This window comes from Mustela lutreola, chromosome 2 (assembly GCF_030435805.1).
Source record: "Mustela lutreola isolate mMusLut2 chromosome 2, mMusLut2.pri, whole genome shotgun sequence".
Taxonomy (NCBI): domain Eukaryota; kingdom Metazoa; phylum Chordata; class Mammalia; order Carnivora; family Mustelidae; genus Mustela; species Mustela lutreola.
In genome coordinates this window covers 21,289,742-21,308,472 of record NC_081291.1, presented here as the reverse complement: position 1 = coordinate 21,308,472, position 18,731 = coordinate 21,289,742, and the positions used below count along the sequence as shown (strand labels likewise).

Sequence of the window (18,731 nt, the reverse complement as noted above, 5' to 3'; positions counted from 1 at the left end):
GAGCGCCGCCCCTCCCCCGCCCCTGGGGACCAACACAGTAGGCCCCTCCCCCACCCTGGCGGGACCAGATGGTCCCCCTGCCCTTTGTCCACCCGGCCAGATGGAGGGGAAGGGAGATTGGATTCCCCTCCCCACCCACCCACACACACATACACACACACACCCAGGTGCCAAGAGACTCAGCTGTGGGGGGAGGTGGAGGTCAGTGGGACCAGGCTGAGCCGATTACGGAGGAGAGGGGGAGGTAGATCTGTTTCCCAAAGGGTACGGTGGGGGAGGGAGAGGGCTTGGGGACCGTACAACTCCCCCCATTCTCTAGCCGAGTACACAACTGCGCCGCGGCCCTTGCGACCCTAGCCCCCAAAAGGCAATCTGGGGGTAGCTTTGGGAGAATGGCGGGGCGGGGTGCAAGGGATCACACCGCTCTCAGGCCCCTCCTCCAGCCGGTCCGGTAACCTGTCCGGGGCGGACAAGGGCCGGGCTTCGCGGAAGCCGTGGGTGGCTGAGGGGCGCGGGTCTTGTTGGGGGAGAGCCCCGCGAGGGGATGGATGGCGCAGAAGCGAGCAGAGCTGGGAACCCCGCCGGGCAGAGGGCAGAAGTCGGGGTTCCGAGGGATCCGAACCCGAGCCGGGCAGCGCGGGGCCTGGCGGCGGGCCCGAGGCCGAGATGGGGGCGCGGGGGGTCGGCGGAGGCTCCCGAAGGGCGGCTCTGTCAGGCGAAGAGCGCAGGGGCTCGCGGCCCGGCGCGGCGCCGGGGGACCGCGGCTGGTCGGGCGCTGGCGGCGGGACCCCCCCCCCCCCCGCCCCCAGCTCCCGGCGCCGGGACGAGCTGCCGGGGGAGGGTCGCCCCAGCCCTCCCGGAAGCGGCCGCCGCTCCGGGCGCACCGCGGCGCGCGGGGCGGGGCGGGCGGCTGCGGCACTGGGGCGGCTGGGGCGGGCCCGCCGCGCTGTAATCGGATCCGGGGAGGGGGCGGGGAGGGGCCGGGCCGGGCGGGCCGGGGGGTGGTGGGGGGGGCGCGGAGCTGGGCTCCGGGCCGGCCGGGCTCCGCGCCTGTCAAACCCCTCATTGTTCGCAGCTGATGTCACTCGCAGTTGTGAGCGGCCGCCTCTCCCGGGGACAATGTGGGACTGAGCGGCCCAGCCGCCGCGCCGCCGCTGCCGCCGCCGCCGCCGCCGCAGGACAGCCCCAGCGAGGTAGGGCGCGGGCCGGGCGGGGCACCGCGGGCCTCAAAGTTTGGGGGTTCGGCCGGGGGGGCGGGGAGCCCGCGCCGGAGTCTACAGGCCGGGGTCCCGCTTTGGGATACTGGGAGACTGAGAGGAACACGCTTCCCTGTCCCACACGGGCCCAGGCCTGCACAGGTGGGGGGCGCTGCTCTGCCCGAGGAGCCCCCAGCACCAGGGAGGGCCCTCCTGGACCCGAGACCCCAGATTTGAGGCCCACATCCCACCTGCTCTTTCTGTTCTTTGGACCTGCTTTTCTCTCGACCTCCTGCCTTGGGTTCTGGTTCTGCTCCATCTCTATCCCCATCAGCCATTCCCCTGCAGTTCCTGGCTCAGCACACACCCCTTCCCATTCTCTGCAGTCCTTGGTTGGGGCGTGGTGGGGGGAGCAGGCAGACAAACCTCCAGACTAGGGGTGTGTGGAGATGACAGTTGGGGACTAAGAGTGGTCCCTTAGGCTTTGTGACTCTTCAGCCCCTCAGCTCTGACCTAGCTTCTAGCTGAAGTCTTGGGGGACAGGGGGTGTCTCTGGATACTCACTTCAGCCTGGCCCTCATGCCTGCCTGGCCAGGAGAGGGAGGTGCCCACCTCCTCACTCCCCTATCCCAGGCCCGCCATCTTGAGACCTGTGGCACCCAGTGCTCCGCCCGGCTCCAACACCCTGGGGAGTGGTCTTCAAGGGGATGCACCCAGGGCCAGCTGCATTCCCTCCTCCCAGAATGTGGGCTCTTGGTCCCCTCCAAACCCACAATGTTTACCTTCATGCTGGACCAACAGGGCATGTGTCCCTAAGGGCCCTCCTTCTCCTACAAAGAGCCCTCAGACCCCAGGGACTCTCCAGGAGCTTAAATCTTAGCTCTAGCCTTCACTCTTTCCTGGGGTTACCCTCATTCCTTCAGGGCCAGCACCTGGGACCCTACTTTTCCCATCTGAAGGTCCCCTATTCCCTCTGGGCCCTGGAGCCCCATCAACCTCCAAAGCACCCCCATCCCAGCCCCCACCCTCCGGCCTTCATCAGCATGCAGGCTCAGGCTGCCCAAACACAAGGGGATTGTTCTTCTTGCATGCTCAGGGTGGGGGGCTGGGAGCAGGCGGCCCACACACCCTGGCAGGCCCAGGCCACAGGGAGGCTGGTTTTGCCCCGCCCTGTGTCCCCAGACAGGCTCTGTCCACCCTCCCTGCTCCCATCCCTGCCCCCCTCCCCTCCAGCTTCCATCACCATTGCCCCATGGCATTGACCTCTTGAGAAAAGAGCTCTGAGCCCCACAGGTGGACCCCTGTTCTCCCAGCTCCGCCAGTTGCCTTTCATGCAGCCTTATAAACAAGCACCTCCCTCTCTGGGCCTCGGGTTCTGACTTGGTGAAACCCGTGCCACTCCCCAGCTCTTCCTCCAGCCTCGCTTCCACATGGGGAAACCCATTCTGGGCCCCTAAGAGTCTCAAAGCACTGCACAAATCCCCTACCCCAGTGACATGACTGCGGAGCCCCTAGACCCAAAGAAACATCAGGAGCAGGGGCTGGGGGTACTGAGGAATGGGAACTGGGAATTCTGTTCCAGCAGATCCTGGATCTCCCATGTGGCTGGTCCCCCATGCCCTGGATCTTCTCTCACCATCCTCTCTGCTTTCCTGGGACCCTCAGCCCCATGTCAGGTCCCTAACGCCTCCAGGCCCTTCTCTACACACAGAGTGAACATGGTTCTGGCTCCCGCCCTCCTGGAGGAACTCCTACCCTCCTGGATAATAGAAAGATAGGCTTGAAAATGCCTGTTAGGGCTCCTTTGAACTGAGCTGGGGCACAGAGGCCTGAGTGATTATATCTGACTTGGAAGGTTGGGAAGACTTCACAGAGGAGGTGGCATTTGAGAGGGATTTTGACAGAGGAGGATGGGCATTTCAAGCTGGAATGAGCTGGGGCAAAGGTCCAGAGGCCTGGAGGTACTAGACGTGTTTTGCAGCCTGGTGTGTAGAGGGGAAGGGGTAGAAATGAGACAAGAGAAACTGACAGCAGCCAGATCATGAGGGACCTTGAGTGCCTGTCTGTGGTGATCAAGCTTTATTCCTTAGGTACTGGGGAGCCAAAGATGGCTGTAGTGGCAGAATGATCTGTCTCCAGCATGGAAAATCAAAGCTAGAGAACTTTTTCAAGTTGAGTGAGGCAGTGAGGGGATGGGTACCAGTCAGTGGGTGGGGACACAACCAAGAAGTTGTGTCCTTTCTCTTGGAGTACAGTTTGGCCTGGGCCTGACTCAGTTTCCTTTGGCTGTAAGGACTCTTGAGGGGTTGCTGAATGATGCTCTAAGGAGACTGTGGCATTTCTGGCACCAGCCAACTTGTCAGCGCTTCCCTTTGCTGCTTCGCACTGAGTCTGTAGGACAGCTTTGGGCTGGGAAACCAGAGGGTGGAACTCATGGACCCCACGCTGCTCCCTGAAGGCCTCTCCTTCCCGCCGACTCTCCCAAAAGGTGGCATGAATGCTGGGAGGCTATAAGGCTGAGAGGCTGGGTGCATGGGTCGGAGGATACTAGGGCACTTCTTGTGGAGGGCTGGGTAATCAGGAAGGGGGCGCACACCCAGAGAAGGGAGCAGGCAGCGGAGTTCAGGATTCTTCAGTACTGATCTCCCCATGTCCAGTGTCCACCTCCTGCCACACCCTGCTTCGTCTGATGTCCTGAGCCATTCCCCAGCATCACTGGGTGTGGCCTGCATGGCTGCTTTTGGACTAGGAGTAGGAGGCTGCTAGGTTGGAGCCTGATGGTGCTAAGGGGGATGTCGGGGGATATGAGGTGGGAGATGAACTTGGAGACCACCCCCCACGACCTTCTCCCTACCCCAGGTGGGTCTATAAGGCCTGGTTGGTCCAGACGCTGGCGAACAGAGCCAAGGGAATCCCCCAAGAGGCGGGCCAGTCCACTTGAGTTGCCTAGCCCCAGGAGCCCTCCCCTCCCCCGGATTGTTCTTGCTCCAGAACAAAGCCAGGGTGGACACTTGATCCCTGCATGTGGGGGGGAGCTGGCTAAGCCCCCGGCCCTTTGATTGGGCAGCTGTCATGAGAAAGAGACAGCTGGGGGGGAGGGGCAGGAAGGGGCAGCCGCCATCGCTTACACAGCTGTCACCCCCCTCCCCGCCCCCTCCAGCCTGAGTGGCAGGAAGCCAGGGACAGAAGGAGTGGGCACTGGGTCTGGGGAGGGGGCCTAGGGAGCAGGAGGGAACACCCGAGGTCAGAGGCAGAGGCCTAGTCTGAGCTTGGTGTGTTCTGCCAGGGAGCCCTGCTGACCAGAGGGGGCTGGGCACCCCCAGAGGTGAGCTGGAGGTCAGTGTGGCATGACGTGTGGCTGCCGTGTAGGTGGCCCAGCGGGGACCCAGGGCCCACCAGCAAATGATTCCCTGAGAACTCTGGTGAGGGGAGGAGGGGAGCCAGCATGCCAAATAGGGCTGCTTGTTCTTAGGGTCCCTAGGAGAATAATTTGGGAGACCTGTGTCAGGAACTCCTGTTCTCTCCTAAAAACAGGAGAGATCTTGAGGGTCCTTCAGAACAGGAAGGACACAGAGGGACCAGCACCAGTACACACACCCTCTCCCCTCCAGTCCCATACATATACATAAATAGCACAGGAGGGTAAACTGAGGTCCAGGTCAGAGGAAGGCCTGGCCAAGGTCACCATGAAATTCGGGGCAGTGGGCTCTGCTGCAGACCCAGGTATCTTATTCAGGGCAGGAACTCGAGTTCTGGCCACATTCTAGCCCCTTTGCCCTTTTCTCCTTGAGGCTTATGACCCCAAAGGCGATGGGGAAATGGTATGGGGTCAGTGTCAGATCTTCCACTGGTTACTACTCCAGAGGAGCTTGTGAGCCTCAGAACATTCTGGAGATTAAGACCATGGCTTTGGGCAAGTTGTCAGTCCTTCCCAAGCATGACCCCCACGTACTAGCCAGGCAGGGGTCTTAGGAACTACTAAAGCCTGTTCCCCACCTTTGAAGAACCTCCCTCCAGGAAGAGGATTGACAGACCCAGATGGAACAGCCAGAAAGGGGAGAGAGATGAGGCCTGTGGTAGCCAGAGCCCCTCGCTAGCAGGTAGGACCATGCTGGTCCCACCATTGCCCACTTCTCTGTAACCTTGGGCAGGTTAGAGACCCTCTGTTGGCATCAGGTTCCCTTCTGTATGGTGAATTCATCTGTTCAGCTAACCATTATGTTCGGAACACCTTCTCCCGTCTGGCTGTTGGCCTGAGCTCTGGGGACACAAGGAGAAGGTGGCGGCTTTGGCTGCTGCTCTAAGGGGCTCCCGGGCTTGGCTGTCCAGGGAGACAGAAACTAAGCACGTCATCACAAGTGCTTTGCTGGAGGAAGTGCGTGCAGCTGGGGGAATGTTTGCAAGGGCAGCCAGCAGGAGGTTGGCCAGGATGCTCACAGAGCCCAGTCCCTGTATCCACTGTTGACCTCTGACCTCTCGAGAGCCTCTGGACAGTACTCAAGCAGAGGGAGGAGCAGGTGCTGGGGATACAAGTTACCTAAGGCTTGAGGGAACAGCGTTGTCACCCAATGGTACAGATGAAGGAACAGGCTTCATGTCATACAGAGGTTTCCTTGGGCTTCCTGAGAAAGCCAGGCTGGGAACACCCCCTTCCTACTCCATGCCCAAGCTCTGGCTAGCAAGGGGGTCCCAAAGAGGGGACTGGACAGTGCTCCACACCCTTGACCTTCATTTCAGGAGAGGGCAGGGGGCTGAAGAAGAAGGTGCCCAGAGGTCTCCAGAGTGCTCTAGGCAGGCACACGCATCCTTGGCTCCCACGCCCTCCTGGGCAGAAGGAATTTGCGGGATTAGGGCTTGGCCTTGGCTTAGTTTTGGCACCAGTTGGTCCCACTCCATTTTCTTCCTTGGGTTCTGGTACCCTTGTTAGTTCCCATCAAAGCTGAGCCTTGGTGGGAGACAGCCACTGGAGGAGAGGGATTTCCAGGCAGGATTAAGGTTCAGGATTAAGTTGGGGCATGAAAAGGGGTCGGGTAGGGAGGGCTGGCGGCTGGGTTAATCCCAGAAGCTAATCTCTGTCTCCTCCTTCCTCTGTCAGTTCCCAGCCCCCAAATCCCTTTCTTACCCATCACCCAGTCCCTAGGGGAAGCATTCTCTCCATTTCATGGGTGAGGAAATTGAGACCAGGAGCCAGCAGCCTTTTTTCTGGTACAGTGGAAAGTGTTCCAGACTGGGAATGTGGCCACTTCTTACCTCTGCAGCCAGCAGGAGAGCAGCCCTGTGCAGACTGCTGGTCTCCTGACACCACGCCCCCTCGCCCCTAAGTGCTGAATAAACCCTGCTCACAGCTGTCTGCAGGGATCTTCTGCTTTACTGACCGGCCCCACAGACCTGGGGCTCCCTGCCCTTGTGCCCCACTCCCCACAAGCCTTTGCCAGGCAAGGGGAAGGCTGGGGCAAGAGGACCCTTCTAGAACCTTGTTCTTTTCACTTCTACCCTCCTTTCAAGGCCTCCCCATGGCTCCCCATGGCTGCTCCAGCCTCCTGGCCAGCTGTAACCCCATGTTCTCGTGGGGAGGGGTGCTGATGGGGGGAAGGCTGTGGTCCCTGGATGCAAGTGCTTCTTATTTGAATTAACTTTTCAAACTTAATCATGCTTTCAAGGCCCAGTTCCAGGGGCTTCCTCTTCTAAGAGGTCGGAGAGGAGTCCCCACCCCAGACTCCCATAGGTCTCCTGGTTAATTCTTTCTTCCAATGTACATGGGGAAAGGGAAGGAGGGAAGGAGACCCATGGCGACTGGCTGCCTCCCACATATGTGTTCAGCTTGTTCTAATTCTCATGACTCTCGGGGTAGGACCTGGTAGTCTCTTCTTGTGGATGGGGTAGGGGGGAAGCGGAGCCTTGGGCAGATGAAATGAGCTGTTCAGGGTCACACAGCAAGTGAGTGGCACACAAGGGCATCAATCAGGGTGACACTTGAAACCAGGGGTCTACGCTGTCTCCTGTGGGAATTTGGTCAGTCTGACACTGAGGTCCCCATGTAAAGGCAGGGGACCCAAAAGAGATGGGAGCTCCCCTCTAATCCCTCTTCCACTGCCCACCCCCTACCCCCGCCCCCGCCCCCGTCAGAGCCGCCAGGCACCGTGGACGCACTCCTAGGCCGCTGTGGCCCCAGCCCCGCTTGACAGGATGAGCGGCTCCGATGCGGGGCTGGAGGAGGAGCCAGAGCTCAGCATCACCCTTACCCTGCGGATGCTGATGCACGGGAAGGTGAGTGGGGGCGGGGCACAGCCAGGCAGGGCGGGCCAGGAATGTGAGCTCCTGTGTCCTGTCTCGGCTAGATTCCCCATCCTGGTGGCCCGGGCTGGGCCTGGGGCACCACTCCTCCTGACTGTGTTCTTGTCTTTTTTGCAGGAGGTCGGCAGCATAATCGGGAAGGTAGGTACCCAGTTCTATTCTGTGCGGACCTCCACCTGAGGCCCCAGGCCTTCTGGAGGTGGTGACCGCTCCGGCTGAGAGCCATTCCGTATTTTTTCTCCCACAGAAAGGAGAGACTGTAAAGCGAATCCGGGAGCAGGTGAGGCTGGAGTTTGGGAGAGCTGCCCAGGGCATCTGGTTTGGAGGGGAGGGGAGATCCCTGCCCCACCTTTTTCCCTGCTCCCCACCATTTGGGATGAGTAATGAGTGCCCTTGGAAGGTAGCTGTTTCCAGTGGTGGGCTGGGGCCTGGTAGGGCGGCAGGCAGACAGGTTCCTGGCAAGGAAGTGGAGAAGGAGCCCCACCGCCTGGCGTTGTGTGTCCCCGCAGAGCAGCGCCCGGATCACCATCTCTGAGGGCTCCTGCCCTGAGCGCATCACCACCATCACAGGGTCTACAGCGGCTGTCTTCCATGCGGTCTCCATGATCGCCTTCAAGCTGGATGAGGTCTGTGGCTGGTGGGCTGGGAGGCTGGGAGTGGTTCCCTGGGCCGGGGCTCCACACAGGGGCTGCAGGTGGCAGGGAAGGCCAAACCCAGGGTGGGCCAGGTTCCTTCATTAGGGTAGGACCTGGGGAGGGCTTCTCCCCTTCACTCCCCAGCAGGCAGGTTCTCCCACGGGAGGGGGAGCAGCAGGGGCATGGAGAGCCAAACCACAGTCTTCCTGCCCAGGACCTTTGTGCCGCTCCTGCAAATGGTGGGAATGTCTCCAGGCCTCCGGTGACCCTGCGCCTCGTCATTCCTGCAAGCCAGTGTGGCTCACTGATTGGCAAGGCTGGCACCAAGATCAAGGAGATCCGAGAAGTGAGGAGAAGGGGGATACCACCCTCAGGGAGTCCTACCCTTCCCCGGACTTACGGCTTCCTGTCCCCTGGGGAGCTCAAAGCCTGGGCAGCCCTGGCCTGGATTCTGAAGGTAGCCAGAAGTGGTCCCTGTTCTCTGCTTGCAGACCACGGGGGCCCAGGTACAGGTGGCAGGAGACCTGCTCCCCAACTCTACAGAGCGTGCTGTCACCGTGTCCGGGGTGCCTGATGCCATCATCCTGTGTGTGCGGCAGATCTGCGCTGTTATCCTGGAGGTGCTTCCTTGATGCAGGGAGAGGGGACGGGGATGGGCCTGCCACCCGGCCTTGTCAGGCTCCCTAACCCTCTACCTGTGGCACCAGCTGGAGGCCAGGCTGGGCTTCGGGGATGGACTGAGAGCTCCAGAATGTTGGGATGCATTTACCTGGGGATCATAGTGAGGGTCTTGGGAACACAGGGCCCTTGGGGAGGTTAGAGGGGCCAGGGAGGGACCTGATAGGGCCTCCCCCTTTTGTGCCTTCCAGTCCCCACCCAAAGGAGCTACTATCCCATATCATCCGAGCCTGTCCTTAGGTACCGTCCTTCTCTCTGCCAACCAGGTGAGGTGGGATAGTAGGATGGGTAGGAAGCATTCCTGGAGAAGGGGGTTGAGGTGGGGGGAGGGCCGGAAGAAGGACTTGGGGGCTGGCACGGGGGGGGGGAGTGATTGGCCAAATTGCTCTGACTTGTCACAGTCACCCTCTTTCCCCCACTTTGTCCTCACAGGGCTTTTCCGTCCAGGGTCAGTATGGGGCTGTGACCCCCGCTGAGGTGAGTAACCATAGCCCCAGGGACCCCTTCCGAAACCAGGCTTCCTCTGAGTCCTGACCCTCTTCTTTGGCACAGGTCACCAAGCTCCAGCAGCTTTCAGGCCACGCAGTCCCCTTTGCCTCCCCCAGCATGGTGCCAGGTGAGCGGCCCTGCAGAAGGAGGCAGGGGCAACCCCACTGGGAGTGTATGTGGGGAGGCAGGAAAGGCCCAGCGCCATGTCCAATCTCTCTTCTCCTCCCTCCCAGGACTGGATCCCGGCACACAGACCAGCTCACAGGAGTTCTTGGTTCCCAATGATGTGAGCAGAGGATGGGGTGGTTTGTGGGGGTGGTTCCTGGGGTCTAGGCCTGGCCCAGGGTTAAATTCCACTCTCCCCGCAGCTGATTGGCTGCGTGATCGGGCGCCAGGGCAGCAAGATCAGTGAGATCCGACAGATGTCAGGGGCACATATCAAGATCGGGAACCAAGCGGAAGGTGCTGGCGAGCGGCACGTGACCATCACTGGTTCCCCTGTCTCCATCGCCCTGGCCCAGTACCTCATCACTGCCTGGTGAGTGTGGGGTAGGAGTGGTCCAGGTCACAGGGCTCAAGTGCCTGTAAAAGGCACGATTGGGGTGGGGAGAGCTGATCTCCCTTCTCTGTCTCTGTCTGGGTACGTCCTCTGTCTCCCCGAACCCTCACCTTACCCACTCCATGTGGCCCCATCTTCTCCTCCACACCTGTCCCTTGTGTCATCTTTTCCCTTGTCCCTGTCTCTTTCCCCCGGGTTTCAACCCCCCCCCATCTCCCCTCACTGAGTACCATACCTGCTTATCACTACTCTTCTGCCATTCCCATCCCCCGCCCCAGTATCCCCTCACCATTCATTATTCTTGATTCCTCTTTGCCTCTCATCTAATCTCCCCCATATTCACCCTTACTGCCCCTCTCTTACCTCCACTGTTCCCTTCATCTCCCCCCATATCCCTCTTTCCAGTCTAGAAACGGCCAAGTCTACCTCTGGGGGGACGCCCGGCTCAGCCCCCACAGACCTGCCTGCCCCCTTCTCGCCGCCCCTGACGGCCCTGCCCACAGCTCCCCCAGGCCTGCTGGGCACACCCTATGCCATCTCCCTCTCCAACTTCATCGGCCTCAAGCCTGTGCCCTTCTTGGCTCTGCCACCTGCCTCCCCAGGGCCGCCGCCGGGCTTGGCGGCCTACACTGCCAAAATGGCAGCAGCCAATGGGAGCAAGAAAGCTGAGCGGCAGAAATTCTCCCCCTACTGAGGCCAGCTGAGGCACAGGCGCAGGGGCAGGCAGGACCACCGGTAGGGGGCTGCCTCTGCACCCTCCCTGCCCAAGGAGACTCCACCCTGGGGTCCCAAATGCCACTAATGCCCAGACGCATGGATGCACCCCCCCCCCCCAGCCCGGGTCTGTGGGAGTTCCTCCTCTTGGAGTGGGAGCAGCTTCTGGCCCAGGGTCCGGGAGCCGCAGCCGCCCCAGGGTACGGGGCTCCACCCCCTGTAGCTCTATGCTTGGATGCAGGGAGCATCCTTAGTGCCCCCACTTCAGAGGGTCACTCATGCACTCCCCATCCCTTAGGGCTTCCCAGCCTATTGGCCCTCCTGTGGGGAGCAGGGTGGAGGGCCGGGGGTGGGGGTGGCTGGGGGCCATGCTTCTCTCCCCACCTCCCTGCAGATTCCTGCTGCTTCCACTGATACTCTTTTGACTGGAATGGACTGGCTGGGCTTGGCAGAGGGCAACCCAGAGAGGGGACCCTGCCGGCAGCTGGGGGAGTGGCATGGAGGCAGGGGCCGAATTCTCAGCAGCAGACACTCTGTACAGTTTTTTCAATCCCTGTTTTTGAATAAATATTCTCAGAGACCAGGAAGCTGTGAAACATTGTGGGTGTTGGCAAAACCTCCAGAGAATGGGTGTGGCCGAGTCCCCAGAGGACCCCATCTGTGAATCCACCATTGGGTCTTGGCCCCTTCCACATGCCAGTTCTGGGGCTTCAGGGCCCTTCCGTGTCCTGTTGTCCAGCCTCCTGCCTCTGGCACCGCACTGATCCAGTTGCCTTCTGGGCAATTTCAGAGGCTGGCAGAGGTGTTCCAGTATCTTTGTCCACCTCTTCCTGGTGCAGATGTCGGGAAGTCCTTCTGAGTGTCTCTCCACTGGTTCCTCCTGCTGTGGCTGTTACCTAGATCTTGCCCTGCTTCATCCATCCCTTTGGCTGTAAGCCCTTAGGGTCCTCTTCATGGTTCAGCCCACCTCCTCTCCTTCCTTGGGCTGGGGACTCTCCGTGAGTGTCCAAACCACCTAAGCTGAAGAAGCCCTTAGAGACAGTCCAGGATACAGATGGGAACACGGGTCTGGCTAAGGGTAGGTCGGTATACAAGACTCTGCAGAGTAGGGATCCAGAACCCAGGATTTCTATCTCCCAGAAGCCTCTTGGTAGGCTGCAGGCCCCCTTTCCCCGGTTCCAGAGCCAGGAATCCAGGCAGGACACCTGCCGGGAACTGTGTAGGAGGTTGGATGGGCTCCTGATACTACCATCCTTTCTCCAGTCTCAGCTCAGCATGGGAGGCCCATCTCCTCTCAGGTGGCCCCCGGCATGCTCAGGCTCTCCCCTCTTGGCAAATCTGGGGCTCGTTCTGGTGCTTCGGAAGGGCCCAGAGCAGGGCTCTCTGACCGTCCCCGGAGGTGCTGCAGAAGCGCCCGCAGGTGCCAGGTTCTTGGAGCGCAGGCCCTCGGGGACCTGGGCAGCGCCTGACGGGCGAGGCGACCTAGTGCCCTGCGCACGGGGCGCTGCAGCAGGCCATACAGGAAGGGGTGAGCCGCGAAGGCCGAGTAGGCCACCCAGGTGACGGGCGCCTCGGCCACTGCAGCCTGCGCGGCGGGCGCCAGGCACGCACAGCCGTAAGGCAGCCAGCAGGCTGCAAACTGGCCCACGGCCAGCGCCGGGGCCAGGGCGGCTTTGCCCCCAGGCAGGCGAGGCCGGAGCGGCGGCAGGATGGAGAGGCGGCTATCCAGAGAGTCGGAGCGCGGCCGGGAGAAGCGCGCGGGCCGCGGGGGCCGCAGGGCCGCGCGACGCGCCACGAGGAAGATGCCACTGTAGGCGCCGAGCAGCAGGAGGGCGGGCAGCGCGAAGGCCAGCAGCGCCCAGAGCGGCCGGAAGGGCGCGAGGCCGCCCGCTAGGACCGAGCAGCGCGCGGGGGCCGGGGGCGGCGCGGGCGGCGGCCCGAGCAAGGAGAGTGCGCCTAGCAGCCCCGCGGCGGCCCACACAGCGGTGAGCACCAGGCCCGGCGGAGGCCGCGCGCCGGGCCGCAGCGGGTGCACTATGAGGCGGTAGCGCGCCAGGCCGAGCGCCGCCACCCCGAGCGTGCAGGCGGGCAGCAGCGCCGCCGAGAGGAAGCGCGCCGCGCGGCACGATGCGGGGCCCAGGCGCACGCTGCCCAGCCCGGGGGGCGGCGCGGCCAGCAGGCCCAGCGGCATGATGGAGGCGGCCGCCAGCAGGTCCACGACGCACAGGTGCACCAGGTAGAGCGCGTCGCGCAGTCCCGGTGTGCGCAGCACCACGACCAGCAGCGCGCTGTTGCCCAGTAGGGCTGCTGCCTCCACGACGGCCGCCAGGATCAACCCCACTGAGCCTGCGACTTCTGAGGTGTTCAGCCCTGTGGTGTTGGCCATTCGAGCGCTCAGGCTTCACCCCTCAGGCTTCACCCCGTGCTGGGCTGCAGAGAGGGAAACGGAGCATCTGCCCTCCCCCCTTCCCATCACCTGTCCCTTGCTCCTCTGGCCCTTCGCCTCAGAGGCAGCCGCGCTGGCTCCGTTGCCCAGGCTGCCATCCTCTCACAGGGGCTTGGCCGGCCCCATGGAGAGGTGCAAGACTGGGACTTCAGCTCTCTCCTCTGTCCCGGCAACTCAGCCTCTGCTGGAGATGGTACTGGCTGACACTCTGCTGTTGCCCTTTAGAGACACAGAGCTGGCAAGGGAGGAGCAGGACCTGGCACCAGCCCCCTGGGTCCTAGCAGCTGCCAGCTGCTGGTGGGAGGCTGTGCTGTGGAAGTGCTTCGGGTGCCTCTGGAGGGGGGCCCAGAGCAGGCACAGGCTGGAGTCTAGTCTGAGGACATCAGAATGTGGGCTTTGGAGTCTGCCCCACCCTGCTCTGTCTTTCCCTGTGGTGGGAAGTAGCCCCCCACATGCTCTCCCCTCTCATCTCCATCAGCGGGAGTAATCAGATCATTCAGCCTTTGTCCTGAGGGGAAACTGAGGTACCAGCGAGACAAGTGCTGAAGGGAGGGCTCCAGGAGGGCTAGTTGTCTCAGAGAGGAAACTAGGTAAGGTGGGGGGGGGGGATCATAGGCCTTGGCGCATAGTAGGCTTTCAACCCAGATTAGCTTGGCACAGAATAGGTCCTTCATGATACCATGTAGAGTTAATGAAAGTAGGCTTTGGGGAAACAGCTGTTTTCTATTTTGTTAAAGATTTTATTGATTTATTTGCGAGAGACCTGGAACACAAGCAGGGGGCAGGGGGCAGTGAGGGGCAGAGGCAGAGGGAGAAGCAGATTCCCCACTAAGCAGGGAGCCTGTCATGGGGTTCCATCCCAGGACCCCGGGATCATGGCCAGGGTCCTGGGATAAACAGACGTTTAACTGACTGAACCTCCCAGGCAGCCCACAGTTTTTGTTTCAATTGATGTATAGTTGACATACAATATTACAGATAACTTTGGGTGTACAACATAGTGATTCAACAATTCTATACATTACAAAATGCCCACCACACTATGTGTAGTTAACCATCTCAAACTGCTGGGGTTTTTTAATGTCTTGCTGAGTACTTTTTATCTATCTATCTACATATCTATCTATCTAAAGTGGGCTCTATAACCAACATGGGGTTTGAGCCCATAATCCCGAGGACAAGAATCACATACTCTACCTACTAAACCAGTCAGGTGCCCCTTGACTGCTGTGTTTTGTTTGGTATTCTTTTTGCTGTTTGCTAACAGTTTATCCTGTTTTTTTTTTTTTTGTTTGTTTGTTTGTTTTAATCCTTTTTGCTGTTTGCTAACTGTTTATCCCAGTCCCCTTCTGCTAGGAGCACCCTAAGTTTTCTTTAGGAAACCACCCATCCCCAACGCTCAGAGCTTATGATTTGGGTGGGCAAGATCCCTACCCTCCGTTCTCCTGATAAGGCACAAAACCTAGTCCTGGGCAGTCCGTGTATGACATCCTCCACAGCCAACGTGGTTGGCTCAGGGAAAGCCATGTGACTCCAGTGGGGCATATGAAGTCACCCAGTCTCTTATCAACACCCCACCTATACCCTGATGGCTTGGCTTGTGTCTGAAGCTCCTTTCTCTCCCCAGGCTCTCCATTGTCTCCCTTAGTACTTTGACTATCGGGCCCCGTAAATGTCCCATGTCCAAAACAGAACCATGACTCTTGAGCCCTCCCCAACATGCTCCTGGCAATCTCCCCCAGCTCAGCAACCTCCATCTTAGAAGTTTTCACGGATGCCTCCCTTCTCCCAGGCCCCACACCCAATCCATCAGTATCTGTGAATCCGGTCACGTTGCTCTACCACAACTCCCATGGTCCCAGCCACCACCACCTCACACTGACCCACTTCAGCATCCTCCCTACTGGTCTCCTGGCCTCTGCGTCTGCACCCTATTCTGGTCATTTGCCTGTTTGTCCCCAGACCCCTCCCCAGTCTTCCCCAGTGCTCCGCCCTCCAGGGAACTGTACTTCCCAGGTTCCTTTGCCATTGGTTTTTGGACATATTCAGCCAATAGAAGTTACCAGCGGATGACTGGAATGTGGGAGGAGGGAGGAAGCCAAGGTATTCTCCCTCTCATGCTCAGCCTGGGGCTCTGGGTCTACCTCTGCGGAGGACAGCCTCTCTTTCCTTCAGGCAGCCCCCTCTGTGGCGAGGGGTCTGCAGAGAGACCTGGGCCTCTGCACAGTGGAATACCACTGCCTTCCAATTATCCTTCCAGCCCAAGGGTGGTAGCAGCTAATCTTTGCTAATCTTTGGCTCATCCCACCATCCCCTTTGATAGCTCAGTTTCTCTCCTCTATCAGATTCCCCTTGTCTGGAATCCCGAGGGTGATTTCAGCTTTGCTGACCAGATTTTAAAAAATATATATTTTATTTAAATTCAGTTAATTAACATATGGTGTGTTATTAACGTCAGAGGTAGAGTTCAATGATTCATCATTTGCATGTAACACCCAGTGCCCTCCTCCATGCCCATCAGCCAGCTACCCCATCCCCCACCCACCTCCCCGCTGACTGGATCTTGACTGACACACCTTCCAGTCCACTCGCCATGGAGTAGCTAAAGTGGTTCCCTTTAAAAACAAATCCGATCATGTCATGACCCTGCTGTCATCCCTCTAAGAGCTTCCCATCATCAGATTAGAGTCTCAGCTCCTCGGTGCTCAGGTGGCCTTCTCTCCACCCCTCTGACCTCACAGTCCTTGCTGACTGTACTTCCAAGCTATAGCAGTCATCTTGCTGGTCCTCCAGTAGCTCAAACTGGTTTCCCCTTCAGGATCTTCCCATGTGTGCTGTTTCCTCTGTCAGAACATGCTTCTCTCAGATCTGTCCAGGACTTCTTGGTCCCTCACCTTGAGAGAGGAGGTCCCTGCTTGAGAGAGGAGGCCATTGGGGACCATCTTTCCTAAAATGCCCCCGCCTTCCCATCACTAATTCTTTACCTTGCTTTCTTTTTCTTCGGGGCACTTTCCCCACTCAGTGAATTTCTGCTCTCTGCACATGCTTGTTTAGAGCCTGCTGTCCCTGCCTGTAGGTCCCCGAGAGCCGGGATTTTGTCTTTGGGACCCTAGAACCCACCCTGGGCACACGATCAGCATTGTACAGAACTAGGTGGTAGCCACCAGGGCACGGGCCTCCAGATTTGACTCCTTTCCTACTGGAATTTGAAGGGCCTGGTCCAATTCTCCATTATTCAGATGAGAAAGCTGGTGTCCAGAGAGATAAGGAATGTGTCCCAGATCACACAGCTGAGTTGTACCTGGAACCCAGGTCACTTGCTTCCTGGGTTCTGTCTACACAGGCACCATTTCTGTGCTTGGCCACAACTTAAACGTGGGCTTTCGTCTCTAGGAGGTGAAGCTGGATTTTTGAGGTCTTGGTCCAGAATAAGGGGAAATCCAATGCCTTCCCATTTTCCTCTTCTCTCTGCCCAGCTGGGCTTGCAGGCCTGGGACAGCGCCTGAGCCCCCGGGGCCTGGGGAGGGCTCAGCAGGACCAAGTGGGAATAGCAAATGAGAAGAGTGGACAGGGGGAAGGCGACAGGGAGGGATGGAGACTATGGCGGGGCGGAGAGTTTATGCTCCCTCTGAAGTATTCCAACTAAGTTAAAAATGGGGGGGATAATAGGATGTTTTGTAGCTTTTTTTTTTTTTTTTTTTTGGCTTTTTGCTTTTGTTTTGTTTTGGTGTTTTGTTGTTGTCATCTTCGTTGTTGTTTTGTTCTAATTTGCACAAAGAAATGCGGGAAGGATTAAAAAAAAAAAAAGAAATGTGGGAAGGGTAAACCGGAAACTACAGCAGGTGGGTGGGAATGGAGTGAAAGGCTTGAGGAGGACACTCTTGTGAGCACAAGTTTCTGTCCGAAAGATTAGACTTTCTGGAACTATGTCAATGTTCTATGTATTGAAAAAAAACCCATCAAAGAAGACGAGGAAAACCCCCTAAGAGTTAATTATAAACAGAAACAAATGAACCTCCCTATACTTCAAGTGTAGAACAACCATACCGAAGAGAAATAAATGGCCCATCCAAGTAACATTTGAACTTGTGCCCAAACTGTGCCTTTGACCATTGACCTGCAGCTGAAAAGATAAGTCTTAAGAAAGATTCAGTACATCATGAGCTCAGCTTATAAACTTCGGTTTTCACAATGGTATGGATGTAGTAATTCTGAAACTCCTTTGTGTGTGGGATTAAGCAGTAAGTAAATATATTAAGGTTGATGGAAACCAAGGTTGTTCCTGTGACAGAAAGGAGGCATTTTAAGTATAGATTTGGGGGAGAAGGGAAGAACTCTGTTGGACTGGACTCCATTCCAGTGTTGGACTGGAATTGGAGAAATAGACATGGATAGATGTGTTCCCTTATTTACATATACTTATATGCTGGCTCTCTTTGCTACAAGGCCTTGAAAGCAATGACACCGCAGTCCCAAGGAACGTACCTACTGCCCAAATCTTGGATGTTAAATACCATTTCCTGCTCTAGGGAACCAGGGCTCCTCGGAGAAATGGCTGATTTCAGGTTTGCACGAGATGAGCTTGGAACATTTTGTGATGCCAGAAAGGAAGGAAGTGCTCAAAAAATGATGTAGATCTGAGAGTCAGCGCGAAAAACCTTCTGCTGGCAAAATCTGGGACATTTTGAAGATCAGAATAATTACAGTAATGGATTATAACCCATTGCATAAGAATCCACAAGTCCATATGGGTCATGAAGAAAGGGGATAGTGATTAATGAATATAAAAGAGACGAGGGAGTTAGGTAACTACCGTTTGCAACCATCTTAGCAAAAATTGATTTAAGTCGTCTATTTCAGTTAAAAATCATCGATGAATATTAAAGCTAGTGGGTGAAAATTGAGGAAGGACAGGGCGCTTACATCTCAAAATATTTTCCCACGGTTTACGGATTCATTACAAACAGGAAAAATGGTTGACTTTCAGGTGGAGACAGCTGGTGGATGTCACAAGAGATCGAAATTAACACGACCGAGAATGGGACTTGTCCCCGTGGGTATACTGCCCCAAAGACACATCACGTAGGTCACATTCCTGCCCAAAATGCAATGCGCGAAACTGACCATGACCAAACACCAGACAAACCCAAATCTCGAGATATTCTGTACAACTAGTCTGTCCCCTCTCATATCAAAATGTCAAAGTTATGAAGGGAAAAGAAGGGCCGGGAATGGTTTTAGACATGAGGCATAACAACTAAATGCAGTGTGTGATCCCAGATCGGACCCGGACCTGCTCTCCAGTACCCGTATTCCCATTTGGGGATAGGGTTACCTGGGAGGGGGTGGCTGGCGTGCCTGTCATGATTGTAGAGCGGTACCCCTTGGCTATATGCCAAACTTGTTAATAACGGTCGCATATAAGACACATGTGGGTGTTCGGTGCCAAGACCTGAAGAATGTTTGATTTGCCAAGCTGTCTGGGCTAAAAGGCAGAATCACCAGGTAGGTCCCCAAATATCCAATAGTTCTAAACTGGTCAGCGTCCCCTTTGAAGGTTCAATGATCAAGAGGCCAGGTGTTGCAGACATGGACGTAGATGGACATGTGTGTGTGTGTGTGTGGGTGGGTGGGTGTGTATGTCCATGTCCCACATCACCCTTGTGGTTGCTCGCTCCCTAGAGTGGGACTGGAGTGCTTTGTGTTGTGGTGGGTCCCCA

General features: G+C 57.8%; 2 protein-coding genes across 3 annotated transcripts; one reads left to right on the top strand and one right to left on the bottom strand.

Annotated features, from left to right (window-relative positions):
* Positions 1-1,075: 1,075 nt before the first annotated feature.
* Positions 1,076-10,953, top strand: PCBP4 (poly(rC) binding protein 4). Of its 2 annotated transcripts, none has more exons than XM_059161055.1 (13): positions 1,076-1,193; positions 7,323-7,463; positions 7,608-7,631; positions 7,738-7,770; positions 8,000-8,116; positions 8,340-8,471; positions 8,617-8,745; positions 8,995-9,069; positions 9,236-9,280; positions 9,356-9,419; positions 9,526-9,578; positions 9,661-9,830; positions 10,454-10,953. In XM_059161055.1, the coding sequence occupies exons 2-13, from the start codon at positions 7,383-7,385 to the stop codon at positions 10,518-10,520; spliced, it is 990 nt and encodes a 329-aa protein (XP_059017038.1). In that variant the 5' UTR covers positions 1,076-1,193; positions 7,323-7,382; the 3' UTR covers positions 10,521-10,953. The 2 variants fall into 2 exon arrangements, with proteins under 2 accessions (XP_059017038.1, XP_059017037.1); XM_059161054.1 differs by having other exon boundaries at positions 10,257-10,953.
* A 148-nt stretch (positions 10,954-11,101) lies between these two features.
* On the bottom strand, positions 11,102-13,226 carry GPR62 (G protein-coupled receptor 62). The gene has a single exon (XM_059161057.1). It carries the CDS (start codon positions 12,949-12,951, stop codon positions 11,860-11,862), a length of 1,092 nt encoding a protein of 363 aa, XP_059017040.1. The 5' UTR covers positions 12,952-13,226; the 3' UTR covers positions 11,102-11,859.
* Positions 13,227-18,731: the final 5,505 nt, after the last annotated feature.

What these genes read in the sequence shown, in the direction of transcription:
- GPR62 (XM_059161057.1), bottom strand. Translation starts at nt 12,951, where the DNA reads ATGGCCAACACCACAGGGCTGAACACCTCAGAAGTCGCAGGCTCAGTG.
- PCBP4 (XM_059161054.1), top strand. Translation starts at nt 7,383, where the DNA reads ATGAGCGGCTCCGATGCGGGGCTGGAGGAGGAGCCAGAGCTCAGCATC. An exon ending in GGATGCTGATGCACGGGAAG is followed by an intron (nt 7,464 to 7,607) that starts GTGAGTGGGGGC and finishes TCTTTTTTGCAG; the next exon opens with GAGGTCGGCAGCATAATCGG. An exon ending in AGATCAAGGAGATCCGAGAA is followed by an intron (nt 8,472 to 8,616) that starts GTGAGGAGAAGG and finishes CTCTGCTTGCAG; the next exon opens with ACCACGGGGGCCCAGGTACA.